General features: G+C 41.4%; 1 protein-coding gene across 7 annotated transcripts in view; it reads right to left on the bottom strand.

Moving 5' to 3' along the window:
• The window catches only part of LOC134320706 (1-phosphatidylinositol 4,5-bisphosphate phosphodiesterase beta-4-like), a 114,885-nt gene that overhangs the window by 22,934 nt on the left and 66,154 nt on the right, over positions 1–25,797 (bottom strand). For 3 of the 7 annotated variants that reach the window (XM_063002257.1, XM_063002259.1, XM_063002258.1), the window contains exons 7-25: positions 23,995–24,138; positions 17,827–17,906; positions 16,581–16,634; positions 16,337–16,418; positions 14,753–14,853; positions 13,035–13,092; positions 12,324–12,432; positions 11,179–11,389; positions 9,578–9,671; positions 8,836–8,915; positions 7,392–7,539; positions 6,727–6,817; positions 6,380–6,469; positions 5,241–5,338; positions 5,047–5,139; positions 4,053–4,203; positions 3,886–3,970; positions 3,250–3,374; positions 258–309 (exon numbers count right to left, since the gene is read on the bottom strand). In XM_063002257.1, coding sequence (XP_062858327.1) covers positions 258–309; positions 3,250–3,374; positions 3,886–3,970; positions 4,053–4,203; positions 5,047–5,139; positions 5,241–5,338; positions 6,380–6,469; positions 6,727–6,817; positions 7,392–7,539; positions 8,836–8,915; positions 9,578–9,671; positions 11,179–11,389; positions 12,324–12,432; positions 13,035–13,092; positions 14,753–14,853; positions 16,337–16,418; positions 16,581–16,634; positions 17,827–17,906; positions 23,995–24,138 — 1,946 coding nt within the window. Of the gene's footprint in view, positions 1–257; positions 310–3,249; positions 3,375–3,885; positions 3,971–4,052; positions 4,204–5,046; positions 5,140–5,240; positions 5,342–6,379; positions 6,470–6,726; positions 6,818–7,391; positions 7,540–8,835; positions 8,916–9,577; positions 9,672–11,178; positions 11,390–12,323; positions 12,433–13,034; positions 13,093–14,752; positions 14,854–16,336; positions 16,419–16,580; positions 16,635–17,826; positions 17,907–23,994; positions 24,139–25,797 lie in introns of those variants that run through there. The other 4 variants (XM_063002260.1, XM_063002263.1, XM_063002261.1 and 1 more) reach the window with 3 other exon arrangements.

Below are 25,797 nucleotides of genomic sequence, written 5' to 3'. Positions count from 1 at the left end.
GGGGTCTGCTAGAGGAGTGAGAAGGTAATTCTGACACACAGGGGGTGTAATCCTAAAAGTGAAAGTTATTTCCTCAGGCAGGCTTTTAAATGGAGGATCTCCATGCAGCGGATGGTCGGGTATGCAAGAGCCGCCATTTAACAAGTGCTCATTTGTGCTAATGCGGATCGCGGATACGGGCCGCCGCTGGCTACAGCTAATGGGATGTGACACACTTTAATTGATGAGTTTTAGCAGGATGAGGCGGCCACACTCACCCACACGCCCTGTTGTACTCAAACTTCCCCTGGTTCAGCTGCATCGCCAAATCTGTAGATAAAGAAACACATTAAATATTAGTTGTAAATCTAAGTTGCATTTTATGACTATTGGAATTGAACATAACTCTGCATCATTCTACCTGCACCTGTACTAAACATCATATTACATGTTTTAGATCCAACAATGTAATGCAAAATTCAAGATGTTCTATTAGCTCCATAATGACGACAAAGCTCTATAGCTTTTCTACTTCCTTTTATTACACATAAAAAAATGCATTTTTTATCCAAATGTTTGATTTATTCATCATCAATTCATTAATTACTAATTCATTCTCAAAATATTTCTCCAATTAAATTTAGCTTATTATGCAAAATGGAAATTCAAACTACTACTACTTATTTATTAATTTATTTAAAAGGATTTTAACATCATGTTTTATACACTTTGGTTACATTCATGACAGGACAGGTAGTTACTGGTTACACAAGATTCAACAGTCATGGACAATATCATATCTCCAGTTCACCTCACTTGCATGTCTTTCGACTGTGGGAGGAAACCAATGCAGACACGGGGAGAACATGCAAACTCCACACAGAAAGGACCCGGACTGCTCCACCTGGGAATCGAACCCAGGACATTCTTGCTGTGAGGCAACAGTGCTACCCACCGAGCCTGTTATTACTATTACTACTACTACAAATAATAATAATAATAATAATAGGGTGCCACAGTGACACAGTAAGTAGCGCTGTTGCCTCACAGCAATAAGGGCCTGTGTTTGTTTACTTGAACAACCAGGATCCTTTCTGTGTGGAGTTTGCATGTTCTCCCTGTGTCCATATGGGTTTCCTTCGGGCGCTTCAGTTCCTCCCACAAGTCTAAAGACATGAATTAAATGGCTACATATATGTAATTACCAAAAAAAAAAAAACTCCATAAATAATAAAATTTGCTTTACGCTTGAAAATAAATTTCCACTAGTTTGCAGTTTAGAATCACACAATGTGCCTTATGTATTTAAATTCATAATCAAAATCAAGCTGATCAAGCAGAGTTTCATGCTATTCCACAGCTTTACTGACAATTAAACCAGACCATACCAATAGACCTTACTTAAATACGACTGTATTCATGAGAAATGTGAGCATCCATGTACTTTAGCAGCTCTCTGGTGATTAAACCAAGATTAATCAGTCTCTTGGTTTTCTTTCTCTTTTTTTTAAACTCAACGTTTGCTGTTTTATTCAGCTATCCTGACAGTTTAGCCCTCACAGCAACTTCACAGCAGCCATATGCTCTGCCACAGGGCAGCATCTGCTTAACAACATGTTCTTGGATGTATGGTGCCTGCATGCCATGCACTGTGTGTTTCTTTTCAGACATTGATGAAGTCGTGGCGCTCTTGGCTGAACTAATTATGCTCACATTTTATTAATGTTTTCTGTTAAAGAACGGAATACATATCATTTGTAGTTTTTCTGGCTGGAATATTTATGCATCCATAATATGACTAAAACCCATTAATATTAACAAAGCACCACAATGACATACCAATTTTTGATACATGTACAGTCTAGACACACAAAAGTTTGATCATTGAATTTTTTTAGTTAATACATCATCTATAATTTCTGAAATTACTAAAGTTGGGGGTGGCAAGATAGCTAAATGGGTAGCACTGTTGCCTCACAGCAAGAAGGTCCTGGGTTCAATCCCCAGGTGGGGCAGTCCGAACCCTTTCTGTGTGGAGTTTGCAACTCTCCCTGTGTCTGCGTGGGTTTCCTACGGGAGCTCCGGTTTCCTCCCACAGTCCAAAGACATACAAGTGAGGTAAATTGGAGATACAAAATTGTCCATGACTGTGTTCAATATAATCTTGTGAATGGAAGAACCTTGTGTAATGAGTAATTACCGTTTCTGTCATGAATGTAACCAAAGTGTAAAACATGACGTTAAAATCATAAAAACAAACAAACAATACTAAAGTTGGGGGTGCCGCAGATTTTGCAGCGGTGCTTTGCATTTATAGCTGAAAAAAGGACCATATGAAATTATCCTGAATTATTAATAACATATTAAGGTTTTTAATAATAAAACAACCCAGTTCGCCTAAACTAACACAAACAACTGTGCTTACTTGTTTTTACTGAACCCTGATCATTCATTCATTGTCCAGTTAGACTAAGTTGTAGAGATGCACAAAGCTTTAAAATCTACAAAATAATTTCTGGTCTGGTTTTCTGCTGGTATGCAATGCCACCATTCTGTATCTTTTTGGGAACTCACCCTGGTGTCACCAGTGTCACCCCGGAAGAGCCGATTGCCCCAGAGGCGGCATGACAATTCTTTTCCACTGCATATCCCACCCAGAAGGGGTGGCACTGTGGCTCAAAACTGTTGCCTCACAGCAAGAAGTTCCTGGGTTCGATTCCCAGGTGGAGCAGTCCATGTCCTTTCTATTTGAAATTTGCATGTTCACCCTGTGTCCAAAGATGTGAAGTCAGGTTAATAAGAGCTACTTAAATTGTCCTGTGTGTGTTTTGTTTGCCCTGTGCCAGGCATGTTTGCACCTGAACTGGTGACCTGTCTGGGGTGTTTCCTGCCTTTCATCCAAGGAATCAGACCCTCATGACCCTGACTAGGATAAAGCGGTGGTAAAACAGACAATGAATGAATGTAGTTTAATCAGGAGCTACATTAAAATTACAGCTGCTTGTGTGTTATTAGTTCGTTTGTAAGTTTTTATTGATTATTATTATTATTATTATTTATTTATTTATTTATTCGTTTATATTATCATATAAACTTATGACTTACATAATCAAACCACAACTGTAAGTTATTCTTGCTAAAATGTACGTTACTTATTAGCCATGTTTGTGCTCATGGGTTTAATAAATCTCTATTGTATAAAAACATTTTGCATAACCACTTTATGATTGTTTTGGGTTAGGGGGCCATGGCCTCGGGGTAAAGATGTACCTGGAGTCTGGAAGTTCAGAGAGACCATCTGGCAGCCAGCGTTCCAGAAGATCTGAGGCATGTAATTACTGGAGTCCACACGACCTCCTTTGGGGTAAATCCGGCTCATCTGTCGCTTGTTGTAACTGTGTGTTGGCCGATGAGGAAAAGCCACGTGGGAATGTAAGGGGGGGGTTTGCAAAATAGTGGAAACAGTGGACAAGTTGTTTGTAAGATGGAACAGAAGGGGTCCAATACAGGTTTATAAACAGAGAGATCGGCCACTTGCAAAGATTATGCATTTCACAGTAAGAGTACAATAGGCTGTTTGGCAGGACAACAGGCAAAAGGTTTTAATGATAAAGTGCTATATTAAAATATGCAATAAATTTCATTTTTATGACATTTAAAAAACTTAAAATATTAAAATATTACTAATGCTTTTCTTTACACCCAGGCTTAGATTCACCAAAGATTTACACATTTTATAGTATCAGCAACAAATGCCTTATCTGATTTTCTAGTTGAGTCCACAAAGAATGAATTCATAGGAATAAAAAAAAGTTTGAGTGTTTTTAGTTGAAGGTGCCTGCACATATTATTCTGATGGACAATTTGCAACACGTAGAAACAATGACGAACAAAGCAAAAGGATACTTGACAAACTCGATGGCGTTGGTTTTCAGGTAGCCCAGGCCCACAGACTCATTGAAGGACGACATGTTGTGATGAATATTTTTCTCTGAAAAGAGACGACATCAAATAATTTAATAAATATACTCATTAAAAACAAACTAAACAGCATTGAATGTGTCCAGCTTTACCCTCTGCAATATCAAAGCTCGGAAACTTGACTGGCTGGGCGTAGTTGACCATGGCGGACAGGTAAGGATGAATGTTGGTTGTGGCTCCTTCATATTTATACGAGGCAATAAGCTGCTGCTCAGCATCTGCATCCTCCGCTGCGTCCACACTCTGAGGCACAACATATTTGCACTTAAATGAATTCATCCTTGTAAATGCTTTTTTTCCTAAGGCGATATACATCTGACAAACAGAGCTAAGCAAGAAACTGACAATGATCCTGCAGTAGCTGCTGCAGTACGAGGGCTCTAACTAAAACATTTAACACTTAAACATTGCCTGTTTGAGAGCTCCTTCATCCCGGTCAGAGCTGCTGCGGGTCAGAGCTGCTGCGGGTCCGACCCACTGGGTGAAAGGCAGGACACACCCTGGACAGGTCGCCAGTCCATCACAGGGCAAACACACACATAGTCACATACATACTCTCATTTAGTGTAATTTAGTACCAATTGACCTGACTGCATGTCTTTTGGACTTGCACACAGAAAGAGCCAGGAAATCAAAGCCAGGCTCTTCTTGCTGTAAACTGACAGTGCTAACCATTGCACTGCCATGCTGCCCCCTATTAAAACATACAAAATGTAACCTACAGAAGAATTTAATGAAGCCATAACTAAAGAGCATTTATAAGAGCGATTACTTTTTATAGATGGCTGGTTGATGTTGGATAACTTCTTTTTATTAGCAATCATTAAAAAAATTATTTAAATGCAAAAATAAATACAATTACAAGGAGAGCACTGAATGCAGTAATACTATTAATTGGTATGTTAGTAAGCAGTCTGGGACAAAACCCAATTTAATCACTTTAAGCACTGCTTTATGAAGACGCTGGATTGGCTTTTTCATTTTATTGACAGTGTTTCCATGTTAAAACGTCTTAATTTCTTTTTATCTTTGATATCACATGACAAAACAAGCAACTCATGAGCGATTAAAGCTTAAATATTCAACCTTCTTTTTGTTATCAAGATCTGAAGCCTCTGACAAATCGGTTGCATCTGCCTCTGTCGCTTCTGAAACCTCAGTGATGTCGTCTTCAGCAATCTGAGAGAAGATAGTGAAAGCAAAACGCAGGACAATGTTAATTTTTTAAACTGACAATGTGGAGTTATGATATTAAAAGAGAAACATTAAGAGGAGCCCACCTTCTCCTTCCTGATGCTGTTTTCCTGTGTGTCTTGTTCACTGTGCTCTTCTGAGGAAACGTTGTTGCGGGTTTTAGTTTCTGAGTCTTTGCCGTCAGCTGCTGAATACGGGTAAACATATTAAGACATGTTAAGACACTGTTAAAGCAAAATCTAGACAGTTCTTAACATAAAATATTTATACAATTAAAAAATCATTTACAGATTCGGTCAGTAAACAAGTTTGACCTGCTTCACATTTTCCTCCCAATCTAGTTGTATCCAATTACCCGATTACTAACACATGACTAACACGCCCCCTCAGACAAGTAAGCAGTAGCCGACTGCATCTTTTTACCTGCATGAGGCGAGTTCATATGTGGATCAGATTCGCACACGGAGAGTCACGCACCGATTCTGTTACCCCTCTGCCCTGTGCAGGCACCATCAATCAGCCAGCAAAGGTTGCAATTGCATCAGTTATGGGGAATCCTCTTCAGCACAAACCCCCCCTACGAACGAGCCAATCATTGTTCGTGTAGGCACCCAGCCTAATTTAGCAGACCTGCTCCAGTATTTTAGGGGTCGCCACATCCGGCTCATTCTGGTCAGCATATCAGATTTGGCATGATTTTTATGCTGAAAGCCCTTCCTGAAGTAACCTTCTATTTTATCCAGGCTTGGGACCGGCTATGAGAGTGCACTGACAGGTGTACCTCCCAATCAATTTTTTCTTAGTTGTTATTTGTTTATTTTAAAAATAAAATTATTTGATAAATCACTAGACAGTGTTCTCATGCTTTTAGCATGAACTTCATGCTGCTATATATAATGTATTTACTAATTCTATGTTAAAACCCAATCCTGTTACTCATTAACAACTACCTTCCACTTAGAAATCTTGTAAAAATTGAACAAAAAGTTGCCTGAGATTGACCAATACATATTCTGTGTAGATAAATACGTGTGTTACTAGATTCAGTGTTAAACAAAGCTAAAATAATAAAGTTTAATTTCATCAGGTTACTACACACAAATAGCACACAATCTGTGGAATGGCCCTAATACTGACGGACAAGTATTGTCCTCCAGATGTGTGTACTTGTGTTTATAATCCACGGTATGATTGACATATAATTCTGCGGCATTTAAGTGCTGACCGTTCTCTATATCGTCTTCATTCTCATCCTCCCCGGCCTGCACGCTTATCTCTCCCGCCTCCATGTGTCTCTTAAACGACTCCAGTTGCTCTGTTAGAAACACACAAACACACCCATAAACACCAGGTAACAAGGTCAGTTCTTTTCCTCTGCTGTTAGCATAAACATTAACACAAACATATGGCAAAGCTACTGAGTGTGGGAGTAATTTCACTACAGACATCTTGAAAGAGACGCGAGTGCATCCAAGTGTTCAGATGGGAAAATGTTTGTGCCAGAACAGCAGAGCTAATCCAATAAAAGGAAAAGAACATTTTTATGAAAGTCAAACAACAGCAGGTACGTACTCTGTTCAACTTCAGGTTTTAAACGTTTGTTTTTGATGAGGATTTTTCTCTTGAGGTCGTTTGGAGAGGGAAGGGGACGTCCAGGTTCAATCTGAAAAAAGAAAAAAACGTACATATCTTAGGTACGTCTCAACTGAACATATTCTGATATTTAGACATGCAAAAAAGGGACTAAGTCTAGCAGGTCAAATAAATTATAGAGAACTTTTATACTGTATAGTACAGCTATGTACAAATGGCAATCCAGCAGGTTTTTCAAATGTGAAAATAATAAATAATAATAATGAAAATAATAATAATGACACAATACAACTAATCTGCATTTAAGAATTAAAATATACATCAATAAAAGAGCAAAGCTACACATAAGGTAAAAGCAATAGATAGCTAGATAGATGCTAAATTGCTAAAATAAAGGAATTTAAAAGACTTATCAGTCGGCATCTAAAGCTAGACAGAACAAGAATGTGTAATTTTATGTCGTCTGGGAGTTTCAGATGAAAGCATGATGGAAGCTGAACGTGCCATTACTACGTGCCATTCTGCTATTTAAAACTGTGTACGATTATTTATATGCACACATGACAGATTTGAGCATTTGAACTGATTTGTACTATTAGAAGGTATAAAGACATAAAACAGGGGGCATGTCCCCAGTTGCATACGTGTTTTGACTGGGTCCTGGACAGATACGGTGTGTGTGAGTAGTGATTTACGAGATCACATACTGGGAAGCCCTCCAGTGGCTGTTTGAGTAACAGGTCTCCGAAGATGTCCTCGCAGTACTTCGCCATTTTATACTGCTGAGTTTTACTGAAACATCACAACAAGTCATTAAGCACCACAGCATGATAAACGATCACGATCCAGTTCAATAAAAATGTTGAGCATAGATGCTTATACGACCGAAAGTATGTGGACATGCAACCATGGATTTGTTGGACATCAGTTCCAAAATCATAGGCATTAATATGGAGTTGGCACCAGGTTGGGAGCATAGAATTTCTTATATACAAGGCTCTAGCTAATTCACAGCCATGAAAATCACGTCACCGACCGTGAAATGAGCCGTTTCCCGTGTAATATGCGATTAGCTAAAAAATGTAAAAATTTAAGGTTTGTGTGCTTTTCTGTGCTGTAGTGTGCTGACAATGTTGATGTATGTGTTTACATATAGAGTGCATTTTGTTCCTTTGGAGATTCCATAATCAATGGAAAAGTGTGCTTCTCTACACACGTATTTTGCTCCCTATATTAATCTATGTACAGTTTATTTATTTCTTTATAAACTTAGCAAACTCTAAAGAAGCTGAGTTACACTAGCAATAGGTTAGACAAAATGTCCAAGATGTCGATGTCACTGTTGCCTCACAGCAAGAAATTCCTGGGTTCGATCCCCAGGTGGGGCGGTCCGGGTCCTTTCTGTGTGGAGTTTGCATGTTCTCCTCGTGTCTGCGTGGGTTTACTCCGGGTCCTTCGGTTTCCTCCCACAGTCCAAAGACATGCAAGTGAGGTGAATTGGAGATACTAAATTGTCCATGACTGTGTTCCATATAACCTTGAGAACTGATGAACCTTGTGTAATGAGTAACTACCGTTCCTGCCATGAATGTAACCAAAGTGTAAAACATGACGTTAAAATCCTAATAAACAAACAAACAAACAATAAAGCAGATAAAAACACAACACAGGTAACTGAGTTTGGAAAACTCCCAATTAAATCTGTTGACACGCCCCATCGCAGGATGTTTTAGGTTTACATTTAACTCAGGATAGGCTGTGCTGTGTAGTGTAGCTTCCATTTATTCTCTCATTCAATTTATGAGTGTAATTCAATGACTGCTGTGAAATGTGGAACTTTTCTTTAAAAATCAGTGAAATCTGTGACTTTGAAAATCGAGGTCCGTGAATTTAAGCACATTTTACCATAAATTTAAAAGGATCCTATTTATAATTGGTGTCCACATACTTTTGGCCATATATTGGATGTCATAGAAAAACATCCAGAACAATTACTTGGAATAAATGAAAAACTGGTTACTTTAGATGTATAAAACTGTTAGTAATCACTGTGAGGAAAAACAAAACACAGCTTACTGCTCCACTTACCTGCAGTGGTTTTCAAATGAGAGAATAACAGGATAGTCCGACATAACAAAAGCTGTCTCTTTAATAGCCTGAATCACGTCCTATAAAAAACACAAAGACAAGTGGTGATTAATTCCCTGAAGCATTTATTACCCTGTGTTTATTTAAGCGGGGCACCATCATCTCACGCTCTCGTGATGTCCTTGTGTTGGTGTAAACAATAATAAAACTAATGCTGTGCCACCCTACCTGCCTACTTTTACTTATATTTGCCTTTATTTCAGAATTGGTCTACCTTTTATCTTTGATTTCATTTTATATCATACAATTTATACACAGAAATCATTAAAGCAGTGATTAAAAAGTTTACATTTGCGTTTAACCATATTAATCATATTTCCGTCTTTACTACATTGAAAATGGGACCGTACCCGATCAATGGTTAAGGTACAGCACTAGTAATTGGAAGGTTACTGGTTCAAGTCCCACATCTGCCAGCTTGCCACTGTTGAGCCCTTAAGAAAGGCCCTTAATTTTCAATTGCGTGCAATGTATACAGTCTCAATTGTAAGTCGCTTTGTATAAAGGTGTCTGCTACAAATGTAAATGTAAATGAAAATATTATATGACATATCTGAAGAATTGCAGATGTTCAGATACAGGCCATAGTGAGATGTATGTAAACAAACAAGCTGCTCAAGCAAAGCCATGTTGCACACACTCATACAGAATGTATAGGGTGAAAGAGTGTGAGAGTTCTTACTTTGAAGAGAATATCAGTACACATGGCTTTTCCATGGGTAATAATGGGTTCCTGATCTTCCCCTTTCCCATCCCAACAGTCCAGCTCCACACACCTAATCAGACACACACACACACACATATATTAGAAAGGAATTAGAATCTCTTACACTTTCTTAAACAGTTATCATAAAGAATAGAAACACAGTTCAAAATCATCCAATCACTCTGCAGAATCTCTCGAATGAGACCAGTTTCCATTTAAGTTTATGCTATATGGACAAACTCATTGAGATTATTGGATTCAAGTGTTTCAGTAAAACACTCTAGCACACCAGAGCTGACATCTCAAGCTCGCAAGTTCGAATCTCAGCTCTGCTATCAACAGGCCGAGTGCCCAGATGGACAATGATTGGCTCATCCAAAATAGGGAATGCCTCATAACTGCTGCAGGTATGATCTCTGCTGACTGTTTGATGGTAGCTGCACAGAGATGCATGGCTCCCTGTGCATTATACAGATCTCCATATGAACCCACCTTGTGCTGGTGAAAAAGATGCAGTCGGCTACTGCCCACATGTCAGAGGGGGCATGTGTTAGTCACGACCCTCCTCAGTCAGAAGTGGAGGTCAGCAGCAGTATGCGACTGGGTAATTAAATATGACTAGATCGGGAAGAACACTGGGGAAAACATTTGGCTGCACTGTTCTATCAAATTGATCTAGCTAACAAAAGCAAAGCTAACAAGAAGGAAATGTAAATTCAGGCATTTTAAAGTAAAGCTCTTCTACATATACTGAATAAATTATGGACTAATAAGATAATAAGATTTTAATAAATAACTAATAAGATTTTTTAATATGAGCCTGAGTCTCCAGAGGGTCCCTGTGTTGTGGAAGACGTCCTGCATTGTTCCTGATCCGAAGACGCCGCGACCTAGTGACATCAAGGATTACAGGCCAGTAGCACTGACGTCCAACATCAAGAAGACCATGGAGAGGCTCATCCTGGATCAGCTCCGGCCCATAGTCCAGTCACTTCTGGACCCCCTCCAGTTCGCCTATCAGCCCCGTCTGGGAGTAGAGGATGCCATCATCTACCTGCTCAACCGAGTCTACGCTCACCTGGACAAGCCAGCCAGCACTGTGAGGGTCATGTTTTTTGACTTCTCCAGTGCATTCAACACCATTCGGCCTGCTCTTCTGGGTGACAAACTGACAGTGATGCAGGTAGACGCCCCCCTCGTGTCCTCGGACTATGCTCAAGATCTTCTTGTGTGACACTATGGTTCACCTGTGCAATATTCTGTGCAATATTCAGTGCAATTTTTTGTATTCATATGTGCAATAATAATAATGCAAGCATTTAATTATTTAATTATGTGTAAATAACTTTTTAACTTCTATTTGCAAATTTTTTCTTCTTTTTTTTCTTTGTTTTAAGCTCGTAGAGTGTTTATTCTTTCTACATAAATGGGTGCTACTGTAAGAACTGCAATTTTCCTCTGGGATCAATAAAGTATTCTGATTCTGATTCTGATAAAATGTAAATAAACACCCACTACACTTTTTGAAATCATTATGCATTATTCATTATCACACAGTGTAGACACCCAGTGTTTACCTGCATCCCGACAGCAGCACCTGTCGATACATTTCCACTGATGATTTCCCCCCAAACTGTCTGCCTGTCAGGTATGTGTTGTGTGATGAACTGATGAGGTAGTGTGCTAGTGGTTGATCCATATCCTGACACAGGTCCAGGCGGTCCAGAAATACAGGAGCGTTCTCGTCTGACATCAGGTATCGACAAAAACCATCACTGGACATACGGCCTAAAGAGATAAAGAACCAGAGGATGTGTAAAGATCATGTGTAAGGCATTTGTGGCATTTTTAAAAATACTAAACTAAAACTAAAAGATAAACTCTTGTTGTATTCTGACCTCTATTCCTGCTGATAAATGAAAATAAAAAGAGAAAACTGTATGCTGGAAGCCAAGGTACCATTATGAAGGTTAGAATCTCTGTTTATATGTATAAAATCATTATAAATAATTTACAAATAGAAACAAGCCACAGACTATCACACTTTGCGTGTGGCAAATCCACAGACCTGCAAATATGGAAATAGAATGCAGGTGCAAATGTTTTTTTTTAAAATGCATTTTCTCCCATTTTTCTCCCTTTTAGCGCATCCAACAGCCCGATTGCGCCATGCTTTCTCTCCACCAATGCCGATCCCTGCTCTGATTTAGGAGAACGAAGCTAACCCACGCCCCTCCGACACGTGGGCAGCATGCCGTATGCATCTTATCACCTGCACTTTGATGAGTGCAGTGCAGCTCAGCACTGTGTTTGGAGAGACACACCCTGAGAGCACTCTTTTCCAGTGTGTGTTTTTACCGCTGCGCCACCTGAGCGGCCTCAGGTGCAAACGTTTTAACCAAGGTAGAGGTTGTGTATAATATGAGCAGAAAAATGGAATCATTTTAGTCAGTTTAAAAAAACCTGCTTTAGTGCAGAGGTTCCCAAGGTGGGTGTCACATGAAATTAAAATGAATGGTAATTATCTTACAACCCTGTCCTGAAGAACAGACATTGTCACCGAAACACATAGTACCGTAAAGTCATAGGTTGCAATACTTAAACTTGCCACAAGATGGCAGAAAATCACCACATTATAAATCACTCAGCATTCGTCTGTTGGCTTCTCTAAGTCTATTAAAAAAGCATCTGCTCTGCACAGCTCTGTATTTTATGCCTCTACCTTTTTTCTTCAGGTCCTCGTCTCTCTCGTACTTCTCAATGATCTGCATTACCCGTTTGGGGTCATAGAACGGAAAGAGGATCTCATTCAGCCGAGGGTCCCGCTGGTTCTACAAACAGCACAGTACAGCTTTATTAGCATGGCGCTTTCGAGCGTATACACAGTCATATCCTGCATCACGAGTCGTTAAGCTCATCACCAACCCTAAAATGTACCGCTGCAGACACCGCACAAATATTTCACCTCTGACACATGAGCTGTAATTCTGTTCCAACACTTTTCTAAACCAAAATGCTGGGCAGGCTGGATGTAGCACAGGAACAGTAGGTAGTGTCGGACAGGAAAATACAGAGACAACACTTAGAACTGGCAGGAAAAGGCAGAAGCAGGCATGACAATGGAAAGGTAATTTGACAGACTGTCTAGGCCAGTACCTAGGGTAACTCATTTCACCCACACTCATTGCTAGAAGTGCTAACGCGCTTGCAGACTCATGGACACAAAAGCGCATGCTTCCACGATAAGCAAACATGCATGCAGGAACACAGAAAGCAACGCAGCATCAGGAACAATGGAGCAGCCCGACGCGGCCCTAATGGTAGCCATGGTTACATGATACCGGATGGCAGAATTGGCTGAGAGGTAAATAAGGAGCATGGGAAGCCAGGGAAGCAACCACACAGAGAAGTTAATAAATGATAAAGAGCTTACTTCATTCAGAAAGCTGACTAACTGGTCTACTGTTAAATAATCACTTTTGTCCCCATTGCTGCAAAGAAATTAATTAATGTTACTTTAAATGAACAATGAATAAAGAGGATTAGATATTACAAAGCATTAAAGACACACCCGAGCTCTCAGTAGTCATGTGTCTACATTTCTATATGTTAGCTGAAATGCTAAATGCTAATATTAAACTGTTATTATTAAACTGTTAATGCAGGTTAGATTCCTTTAAAAGAGTTAGCAGAGCAGAGACATCCAACCATAATGCATCATTATATCTGATTGGTGACGAATGAAAGAAGAAACCTGAATAAGTAAGATGGGTTGGTATAAAACACAAGTGGAGACTTTCACAGCCACCATATCTCAATAGACAACATATAGGACTATGTTGTAGTGTAGACCATCAGTCTCCACCATCATCAAAACACCAATCGGAAATCATTTTTGAGGAATAAGTTCTATCAAAGAATAAGAAGAATAAATTCTATCTCTCTATTACAGCAGTTTCAAAATCCGTTTCAGCAGTTCATTGGACGCTATGGGCGCATTCACATGAGAAGCGACACCAGTTGTTTCCTATGGAGTGTGTCGGTGCTGCTTAGCTTGCCGCTGTGCTTCCCTACCGCGTACCTGTTCAAAGCGTGTCCAATGAGACGAACAGTTTGATATGACGTAGTAAAAGCGACTCGGTCCGTACGAACAACGCTTAATGTGAACTTATAATCAGTGATAATTAAGAGAGGTTTAGTGTTCCTGTGTCATCCTATTAATATATTAAACCACGTTAGGCTTTTTTAATGATAAGCATTTTAGGCCTTCCCAGAAAAGCTGATGCTTACAATTCCTCAGAACCCTAAGATATTACACAAGTTTAAAAGTGAAACAGTGAGGAAAATACATGTGGTTGCTTAAAGAGTGGATTTGACTGTTTTTCGTGTGGTGGTGCACTTTGATGACATTTTACCGCACCGTTCAAGCCGAGCACTGAGCAAAGCAGCGATTTGTGCTGAGGCTCGCGGTGTTGTCGCATCTCATGTGAATGCGCCCTAAGGCAACATGCTGGATTTTGCCTACATTTGTCACCTGACTATTTATGCAGTTATAATTTATCCTTGCAAGCATTAACACATTATTCTTCTTCTTCTTGTTCCTCAGCCTTTGACCCGTTTTTCGATTACGGGGTCGGCATTTCCGGCTTCTTCCCGTTAGGGGTCGCCGGCGGGATCTGGCAGTTTTTACGCCGGATGCCCTTCCTGACACAACCCTCCCTATTCATCCGGGCTTGGGACCGGCACTACAATGCACTGGTTTGTGCATCTATCGGCTAGGTATCTATAGGACAATTCAGTGTTTCCAATGAGCCTGGTGGCATGTTTTTGACTGTGGGAGGAAACCGGAGCACCTGGAGGAAACCCACGCGGATACAGGGAGAACATGCAAACTCCGCACAGAAAAGACCCAGACCACCCCACCTGGGGATCGAACCCAGGACCTTCTTGCTGTGAGGCGACAGTGCTACCCACTAAGCCACTGTGCCGCCCTCTAACACATCATTATATAATTTAATTAAAAAGACCGATGTAAAACCCCATCACAGCACATTACAGTGCAGAAAAAGAATTTTACTTGGTAGCCTATTACTCTACACACACATCATCACAAGTGTTCTGCTTGGTGTGTGCAGCTTGTTTTGGACGTACATCTTCTTGAAGAGTTCTTCTATATCTGTGCGTGGGCATATTTTCTGAGTGAGGGCGTAGAAGATGTCGAAGGTAAACGCTGAATGCTCAATTTCATCATTCTAAAATAGAAAACAGACAACAGAAAGCTCAGTTTTCATCTCTATTTTGAAAGGAATTACAAGGTTGTTTTATTGTTTGGTGATGGACACAGTTTATAAAGCTTTTAGCACTTTTTAATGTCTGCATTTATTTCTCATAAACTGTCAATGATAGATCATTAAACTTAGTCACTGATAGTAATCAAGTGGGCCTATTACTATTGTATTGGTGTAATTACACAGTCTGATGCCTGTGGTTGCATATTTTTCTACAGATGGTCCCCAGCACGAAAAGTTTGGCAGGGTTACGACCCAAATGTGGCTGTTTGTGCTGGTCATTCTAAAACTGTCCAAAATTTCTCCTCACATTGTCCAAATAAGATTAGAAGCTACAGAAAATGTTACAGCTGCTTAAGCATGTTCTGAAAATAATTAAACACAAAGGTTCAGGCGCCCAGGTGGTGCAGCGGGATATTCCGCTTGCACACCAGCACCGAGTTTCTGAACTACTCGGTTCGAAACTCGATGTTGCCTCCAGTCGGCTGGACGCCATCTAGCGGGCACAACTGGCAGTGCCTGCAGCAGATACTAATTGGCCACCGTATCTGCAGGGTGGGGACCGGACTATGTGTGAGTGGGTGGGTCTTCATACGCTGTGTAAGGACCCTGATTGGCGGAAGAGACGCCTGTGCAGAAAGCAGGGGCGAGAAGAGCAGGGCTGTACAGAAGAGGCGTGTACAGTGACATGCTCTCCTCAGATGCAATCGGGTATCTCTGGTGGCAGCGGAAGACAAAATTGAGTGCGCTAAATCGGGAGGTAAATGGAGAGAAAATGCATTAAAAAAAGAAAATAAACACAAAGGTTTACATATATAACCAGCATGTAACATTAATAATAAACAAATGTATTTAATTCATACATTAGTAGATTTGTTTAACTGTTAAAAGTTTAGGAACACCGGCTGGGCAGCTACATGAACAACGATTGGCCTGTTGTTCATACAGGGTGGGAAGCCAGATAGGGACCTCATAACTGATGCAATTATGACCTCTGCTGGCTGATTGATGGCGCCTACACAGAGTCGGGGAATAATGCGTTGATCAGGGTGTAGCTCTCCGTACACAAAGCTGATCCGCATATGAACTCGCCTCATGCAGTCGGCTACTGTACACGTGTCGGAGGGGGCGTATGTCAGTCTTGCTCTCCTCAATCAGAAGCGGAGATCAGCATCAGTAGAGAGGAAGCATAATGCAATCGGGTAATTGGATATGACTAGATTGGGATGAAAATTGCAAAATAATATGCAAAATAAATTTTTAAGTTTAGGAACAATGTGTTTCTCTTCACTTCTAACATAAAGGCTAAAGATCAGAATCCGTTTAATAGGAGGGAAATCATACAGAAATTAATTGCAAATACTTTCCTGCAGCTGCACCAAATCAGTTTAAGTTTCAGTTTCAAACATTGACAGTCATTTTTTAAAGAAATTAAAGCAGTCAGTACCTTCCCACTAGGCAGGCCGAGCTCCTTCAGGGCTTGGAATATCCCCTTCTCGGTTTTGCCAGAGCCGAAAGTCCTTGTGATGCTGCAGGAAAGGAAAGGACAGGACGATGTGCAGCATCAGATCACCTTAAACTTCAGACCTGATTCATTCCATTTATTTCAGTGACCTTACTAAAGCTCCTCTAGCACAAGATCAATGAAGCTGAACAAGCCGCCCATAGCTGGAATGTAAAAGAGAACTTACCCTCTGACTGGGATTTTGCCATTGACATTGGTAAGGAAGCTCAGTCTCATCCAACTAAAAAGGTAAAAAAAAACATGTTACAGTTAATCTAGTGTCTCTTGTGCTTTTTGGTGCTGATGTAAAACCTTTACACTCTAAAAGAGCCAAAGCAACAGCGCATTCATGGTTTTCACATTTGTCTTATCTGATCCAGGTTTGAAACTCAGAAGTGCTGTTCACCAATTAAGCATCTAAACAGACATGATTGGCTGTGTCTAAGGGAGTGGGTGGGCAAACACACAGCCTAGCCATTGCAAGATGCACTTGTCAGTGCGCCCTTAGTGCCAGTCTAAAGTCCGAATAAAAATAAGAAATGCCATCTAAAATGATTCGCATTACTTATTTCAAGCATCTATGGGATGTGCTGGACAAACAAACCCATTCAGTGGAGGCCTCGCCTTGCATATTACAAGACTTTAAGAACCTGCTGCTATGGCGCCCAGGTGGCGCAGCGGGATCTGAACTCCTCGGTTCGAAACTCGGCGTTGCTACCGGTCGGCTGGACGCCATCTGGCGGGCATAATTGGCAGTGTCTGCAGCAGATACTAATTGGCCACCGTATCTGCATGGTGGGAGCGGGACTGTGTGTGCGTGGGTGGGTCTTCATACGCTGTGTAATGACCCTGATTGGTGGAAGAGACACCTGTACAGAGTGCATGGGCGAGAAGAGGAGGGCTGTACACGTGTCGGAAGAGACGTGTACAGTGACGTGCTCTCCTTGGATGCAATCTGGTATCTCTCAGCAGCGGAAGGCAAAATTGAGTGCTCTAAATCGGGGAGAAAAATGCATAAATACAAAAAAAGAACCTGCTGCTAACATCATGGTACCAGATACAACAGGACACCTTCCGAGGTCTTGTGGAGTCACCACAGATCAATGGGTTTGGTAGTTACAGAGGGTCACTTCGTCCACCATGCCTCGAGAGGTCAAAGCTGATGTGATGGCACAAGACCTCCACTATGTTAGGTGGTTGTAAGGGTCTGGCTGATCAGTGTAGATGATTGTACACCGTCTCATGTTGATAATGTTTATTATATCTTTTGTTTAAATGATAGAGCTTTTTGTGTTTTTTTCACTCTGCTGTTATTCAAACTGAAGTCAGTGAGGAATAAGGAATCTGTGGTTTCAAAAACACTAACAATGTGTACTTCCTACTGCCCTGGCAACCTTTCTAATTGCTACATTCAGTGCCGAGTGGCTACTCACTGCTTCTTCAGACAGGTCATCGGACACACGTTGTTTGCCTTGCAGTTGTGAATGACCGATTTCAAGCCGTCCATCCATTTCTGGAAGCAAGCAAACACAGGCCCTTGTTACACGTTACAGCAACCACAAGTGATGCAAGAATGGCTTAGTGGATGCAACAAGCAAACACCAGAGTGGAGGTTATTCTGTTAGAAAAAGAGGAAATAAACTAAGACCGGGGGCAGCCGTTTATGTCCAAAGCCGTTTATGTGCCCAGACTGGTGGCTGTGTGAAGGACAAGTAACCTTGTGAAATGCTAGTGCTGTTGGAGGAGCACAATATTCAACTTTTAACATTAAAACTGGTTACACAAGACTCATCAGTTTAAGTTTTTAATGTCAAACACAGTCATGGACAATTTTGTATCTCCAATTCACCTCACTTGCATGTCTTTGGACTGTGGGAGGAAACCAGAGCTCCCTGAGGAAACCCACATAGACACAAGGAGAACATGCAAACTCCACACAAAAAAGATCCGGACGCGCCCAGGTGGCGCAGCGGGATATTCTGCTAGCACACCAGTGCAGAGATTCTGAACTCCTCGATTCGAAACTAGGCGTTTCCACAGGACTTCTGGGTGCCATCTAGCGGGCATAAATGGCAGTGCCTGCAGCAGACACGTCTCTGCTAGGGCGGGATGACCAGACTATGTGGGTGGGGTCTTCAAACGCTGTGTAAGCAGATTAGCAGATAGAGAGGCACCTGTGCAGAATGCATGGGTGAAAAGGGTTCCGCTAAGGGCTGCACGCGGGTCAGAGGAGGCGTGAGCAGCAAAATACCCACCTCAACTGAATTCAGGGATCCCCCTGCAGGAGAAGACAAACTGACTACGCGAAAAAGGGAGAAAATGCATAAATAAAATAGAGAAGACTAAAAAGGACCCGGACCGCTCCAACTGGGAATTGAACCAGGAGCTTCTTGCTTTGAGATGACAGTGCTACCCACTGTGCCACCAAAATTGTTTTGAATATATTAACATATATTAACTTTTATCTCAAAATAAAAGTGCTTTTCAATATTGTATCATTCTCAATAGCACTAAAAGTAAACGTAGGTGTGATGAATCAAACAAGAATTACTTATTTGTATTATGTATGAAGCTTGATAAATCATATTATTTTCAGTAAAGATGCCTGTGTTTTTACATATTCATTTACACTGACATTTTCGGCATTTAGCAGACACTCTTATCCAGAGCGACTTACAGAAGTGCTTTCATAGTAAACATTACCTTACTCTAGTTTAAGTAGACAACAGTTCAAGAACACAAATCTGCTAAAACCCTGATAGAACCAAGGTTAGTGTTTTTTTTTTCTCCAAGAAATGAATAAGAGCATTAGTAAGTAAGTACAAGTCAGCTTAAGTGCTTAGTAAAGAAGTGATGAAGGTTTTTAATCGTTGTTTAAAGACATCAAGAGTATAGATGTTCGGACAGACAGAGAAAGTTCGTTCCACCACGTGGGTGCAAGTACAGAGAAGAGCCTTGATGCTCGTCTTCCTTGAGTTCTGGATGGAGGATCAAGTCGAGCGAGACTAGTGGCTCGGAGGTTGCGTGGTACAGAGCGAGGTTTGATTAGACCTCAAAGGTAGCTTGGGGCTGGTCCATTTTTGGCTTTGCAGGCAAGCATCAGTGTTTTAAACTGAATGCGTGCAGCTACAGGAAGCCAGTGAAGAGAACGCAGCAGTGGGGTGATGTGGCAGTGTTTAGGTTGGTTAAAAACCAGGCGAGCAGCTGCATTTTGAATGAGCTGCAAGGGTTTAATAGTGGACATAGGAGCACCTGCCAGGAGGGAGTTGCAGTAGTCCAGCCGTGAGATTACATGTGACTGCACAAGAATCTGAATGGCTTCCATGGAGAGAAATGGCAGAATCTTCCTGATGTTGTAGAGGAGGAACCGGCATGATCTTGTCATGTTGGCTACATAAGAAGAGCCTGACCTCCGTGTAAATGTTTGGTGTTTTGGTGTGACACTATTTACTATTTAAGCCCCAGCAAACACTGAAGCTTTTTTTTTTTTTTACATTTTAGCAATTTGTAGCATTTTAACATTTTTAGCTACAAAAGACCACATGACAAATCGCATTGATTTGAGCTTTGTTTCTTTTTAAACTGATTTCCCTCTATTGTCCTCCATTCTCTACGTTTCTGGCAGATGGCACCGTGCCTTGTATGTTGCAGTGATTTGATATACAGTGTATCACAAAAGTGAGTACACCCCTCACATTTCTGCAGTTATTTAAGTATATCTTTTCATGGGACAACACTGACAAAATGACACTTTGACACAATGAAAAGTAGTCTGTTTGCAGCTTATATAACAGTGTAAATTTATTCTTCCCTCAAAATAACTCAATATACAGCCATTAATGTCTAAACCACCGGCAACAAAAGTGAGTACACCCCTAAGAGACTACACCCCTAAATGTCCAAATTGAGCACTGCCTGTCATTTTCCCTCCAAAATGTCATGTGATTTGTTAGTGTTACTAGGTCTCAGGTGTGCATAGGGAGCAGGTGTGTTCAATTTAGTAGTACAGCTCTCACACTCTCTCATACTGGTCACTGAAAGTTCCAACATGGCACCTCATGGCAAAGAACTCTCTGAGGATCTTAAAAGACGAATTGTTGCGCTACATGAAGATGGCCAAGGCTACAAGAAGATTGCCAAAACCCTGAAACTGAGCTGCAGCACAGTGGCCAAGATCATCCAGCGTTTTAAAAGAGCAGGGTCCACTCAGAACAGACCTCGCGTTGGTCGTCCAAAGAAGCTGAGTGCACGTGCTCAGCATCACATCCAACTGCTGTCTTTGAAAGATAGGCGCAGGAGTGCTGTCAGCATTGCTGCAAAGATTGAAAAGGTGGGGGGTCAGCCTGTCAGTGCTCAGACCATACGCCGCACACTACATCAAATTGGTCTGCATGGCTGTCACCCCAGAAGGAAGCCTCTCCTGAAGTCTCTACACAAGAAAGCCCGCAAACAGTTTGCTGAAGACATGTCAACAAAGGACATGGATTACTGGAACCATGTCCTATGGTCTGATGAGACCAAGATTAATTTGTTTGGTTCAGATGGTCTCAAGCATGTGTGGCGGCAATCAGGTGAGGAGTACAAAGATAAGTGTGTCATGCCTACAGTCAAGCATGGTGGTGGGAATGCCATGGTCTGGGGCTGCATGAGTGCAGCAGGTGTTGGGGAGTTACATTTCATTGAGGGACACATGAACTCCAATATGTACTGTGAAATACTGAAGCAGAGCATGATCCCCTCCCTCCGGAAACTGGGTCGCAGGGCAGTGTTCCAGCATGATAATGACCCCAAACACACCTCTAAGACGACCACTGCTTTATTGAAGAGGCTGAGGGTAAAGGTGATGGACTGGCCAAGCATGTCTCCAGACCTAAACCCAATAGAACATCTTTGGGGCATCCTCAAGCGGAAGGTGGAGGAGCGCAAAGTCTCGAATATCCGCCAGCTCCGTGATGTCGTCATGGAGGAGTGGAAAAGCATTCCAGTGGCAACCTGTGAAGCTCTGGTAAACTCCATGCCCAGGAGAGTTAAGGCAGTTCTGGGAAATAATGGTGGCCACACAAAATATTGACACTTCAGGAACTTTCATTAAGGGGTGTACTCACTTTTGTTGCCGGTGGTTTAGACATTAATGGCTGTATATTGAGTTATTTTGAGGGAAGAATAAATTTACACTGTTATATAAGCTGCACACAGACTACTTTTCATTGTGTCAAAGTGTCATTTTGTCAGTGTTGTCCCATGAAAAGATATACTTAAATATCTGCAGAAATGTGAGGGGTGTACTCACTTTTGTGATACACTGTACATCAATCAGAGGGTCAGAAGCAGAGTGGGATTACACAGAGTGTTATTTCTCCTCTATGAGCTGCACTGACCTCAGGCTACGATGGTAAAAAAAAAAACCTCTGTTCTCAGAGAACGCATGTGAATCTGAGCCAGGACCCTCAGTGTATAGAGAACATACAGATCCTGAAGCACAAATTCAGTGCAAACAGCTTTCAAAAAACACCTCAGTTTAACATCTGGCTACGATGTGCTTGTGTCTAAAAGACTTCTAATGAGCTAACCTGATTCAGGCATTGATTATTTATACAGTCCACCTAGTCTGGTGTACTTTTAACCCTTAAGTCATGGTTAAAAGAACCCATTTCAACAATCATATTAGAAGATGAAGGATCCTGAAAGCATAGAGTGTATTTTATGTAATTAACTTCAACTGTTAGCAATCAGTGTGTCTGAAACACCTAAATGTCCACCTAAAGTGTCCACCCACTGCGACCCTGATGAGGATAGAGCAGTTTTCTGAGACAAATAAATAAATACAGTGGGGCCAAAAAGTATTTAGTCAGCCACTGATTGTGCAAGTTCTCCTACTTAGAAAGATGAGAGAGGTCTGTAATTTTCATCATAGGTACACTTCAACTATGAGAGACAAAATGAGAAAAAAAAATCCAGGAAATCACATTGTAGGATTTTTAAAGAATTTATTTGTAAATTATGGTGGAAAATAAGTATTTGGTCAATAACAAAAGTTCAACTTAATACTTTGTAACATAACCTTTGTTGGCAATGACAGGGGTCAAACGTTTCCTGTAAGTCTTCACCAGGTTTGCACACACTGTAGCTGGTATTTTGGCCCATTCCTCCATGCAGATCTCCTCTAGACCAGTGATGTTTTGGGGCTGTCGCTGGGCAACACGGACTTTCAACTCCCTCCACAAATTTTCTATGGGGTTGAGGTCTGGAGACTGGCTAGGCCACTTCAGGACCTTGAAATGCTTTTTACGGAGCCACTCCTTCGTTGCCCGAGCGGTGTGTTTGGGATCATTGTCATGCTGGAAGACCCAGCCACGTTCCATCTTCAATGCTCTCACTGGTGGAAGGAGGTTTTGGCTTAAAATCTCACGATACATGGCCCCGTTCATTCTTCCCTTAACACGGATCAGTCGTCCTGTCCCCTTTGCAGAAAAACAGCCCCAAAGCATGATGTTTCCACCCCCATGCTTCACAGTAGGTATGGTGTTCTTGGGATGCAACTCAGCATTCTTCTTCCTCCAAACACGACGAGTTGAGTTTTTACCAAAAAGTTCCATTTTGGTTTCATCTGACCACATGATATTCTCCCAATCCTCTTCTGGATCATCCATATGCTCTCTGGCAAACTTCAGACGGGCCTGGACATGTACTGGCTTAAGCAGGGGGACACGCCTGGCACTGCAGGATTTGAGTCCCTCTCGGTGTAGTGTGTTACTGATGGTAGCCTTTGTTACTTTGGTCCCAGCTCTCTGCAGGTCATTCATCAGGTCCCTCCGTGTAGTTCTGGGATTTTTGCTCACCGTTCTCATGATCATTTTGACCTCACGGGATGAGATCTTGCGTGGGGCCCCAGATCGAGGGAGATTATCAATGGTCTTGTATGTCTTCCATTTTCTTACAATTGCTCCCACAGTTGATTTATTCACACCAACCTGCTTGTCTATTGTAGATTCACTCTTCCCAGCCTGGTGCAGGTCTACAATTTTCTTCCTGGTGTCCTTCGACAGCTCTTTGGTCTTGGCCATGGTTGAGTTTGGAGTCTGACTGTTTGAGGCTGTGGACATCTGTTTTATACAGATAACGAGGTCAAACAGGTGCCATTAATACAGGTAACGAGTGGAGGACAGAAGAGCTTCTTAAAGAAGAAGTTACAGGTCTGTGAGAGCCAGAAATCTTGCTTGTTTGTGGGTGACCAAATACTTAATTTTCCACCATAATTTACAAATAAATTTTTAAAAAATCCTACAATGTGATTTCCTGGATTTTTTTTCCTCATTTTGTCTCTTATAGTTGAAGTGTAGCTATGATGAAAATTACAGACCTCTCTCATCTTTCTAAGTAGGAGAACTTGCACAATCAGTGGCTGACTAAATACTTTTTGGCCCCACTGTAAATGCATTATGTACAGTTGAGCAGTTTAATCATTGGTAAATTGTGAAAAGAAGAGTTAATGTCAGCTTCAATGTTCTGTGCTGTTTTATTACTTTGTCCAGTATAAACGGTAGAACCAGACCCACCACGACCCTGACCAGGACAGAGCAGATGAATCCTGTTATGGTTACCTTGGCTGTGTCTGCGCTGTCGGCTACCAGGTACATAAAGCTGAGGTTGACCAGGTCGGGGCCGCTGCACACACAGATGATGCAACCGTCTAAATCAGCCTCACTTCTGCCTGCTGCCTCCAGAGCTGCAAGGATCTTTGGGTCCTTGAGAGAAAGAAAAACATACGAAAAAAACAGAAAAGTTTAAACAGTGTGGCATATAGTGGTAAAATGGGTAAACCAAAAACAAAAGTACATAACTAAATCAATTTTCCTAAACCCTTTTTAAGTGGCTGGACTTTTCCCCCTTTTTTCTATTTATTTATGCATTTTCTCCCAATTTAGTGTAGTCAATTTGTCTTCCGCTGCTGGAGGATCCCCGATTACAGTCGAGGTGGGTATATTGCTGCTCACGCCTCCTCCCACCCGCGTGCAGCCCTTAGCGGAACCCTTTTTCACCCACCCATTCTGCACAGGTGCCTCTCTGTCTGCTAATCAGGGTCCTTACACAGCATTTGAAGACCCCACCCACATAGTCCAGTCATCCCGCCCTAGCAAAGACGTGTCTGCTGCAGGCATTGCCAATTATGCCCGCTAGATGGCGCCCAGCCGACCAGTGGCAGTTCAGAACCGAGGAGCTCAGAATCTCAGAGCTGGTGTGCTAGCAAAATATTCTGCTGCGCCACCTGGGCGCCAAAATCCAGTAGCTTTTAACTCTTCATTGCAATTTCCTTGCCAGTCCGGAACTGACCGCAGGACGGCGCAGACTATCGTGCACCAAGTATATCAGAAAGATCAGTTGCATTTATAGGGCTGGCATTGAAACATTTTATATTTTTACCTCAAATGCTAAGTGAACCCCAGTGGGATACCATTTCCATTTTAGCAGTTACAAAATAGGGTTACTTATATTTCATTAAGGAGAGAGATGGCACGTTGATGCAGTGGGTAGCGCTTCTGCCTCACAGCAAGAAGGACCTGACTGAGCGGCCAGGGTCCTCTATGTGTGGATGCTGCATGTTCTCCCTGTGTTTGTGAGGTGCTCCAGTTTCCTCCAACTAATCCAAAGACATGCAGTCATGCCAATTGGATCTACTAGAAATTTCTCCTTAGTGTGTGTGTGTGTGTGTGTGTGTGTGTGTGAATCAGGTACATAAGCATCATGTACATAAGCAGTGGTGATCCTTTATCAACATGTAATCCTTTAGCCATAAATGTGGTATCTTAATACTGAAGCCTGTAAGTGTAAAATATGCTTTTAATGTCCTCAGCTCTAGCAATAAAACTCGTGAGCCTTTCTCTGTCTCCATTTTATTGTTTCTGCCATTTTAATCTATTATATTTTCTAATAAATTACCGTTGGTTGTTACTTAGACATTAGACTTGGAAATTGTGGAAATATAGACCTTTTTACAACACAGCACCTCAGTGTTAAATTACCAGAAGATTTTGCTGTGCTAACTTATACACTTTGTGTACTGGTCTAACACTGAATATACCATATCATTTTATCTCTAGATATAAACATTATACAATCATTAACTACTACCTAAAAAACAAGCCTCTCCAAAAAAAAACAAAAAAACAATGGCAGGGTGCCAGAGTTCTACAATATATACACCGATCAGCCATAATATTAAAACCACCTCCTTGTTTCTACACTCACTGTCCATTTTATCAGGACCACTTACCATATAGAAGCACTTTGTAGTTATACAATTACTGACTGTAGTCCATCTGTTTCTCTACATACTTTTTTAGCCTGCTTTTACCCTGTTCTTCAATGGTCAGGACCCCCACAGGACCACCACAGAGCAGGTATTA

This window comes from Trichomycterus rosablanca, chromosome 9 (assembly GCF_030014385.1).
Source record: "Trichomycterus rosablanca isolate fTriRos1 chromosome 9, fTriRos1.hap1, whole genome shotgun sequence".
Classification (NCBI taxonomy): Eukaryota; Metazoa; Chordata; class Actinopteri; order Siluriformes; family Trichomycteridae; genus Trichomycterus; species Trichomycterus rosablanca.
The sequence above is the reverse complement of the archived record's forward strand: the minus strand, read 5'-3'. Positions and strand labels throughout refer to the sequence as shown.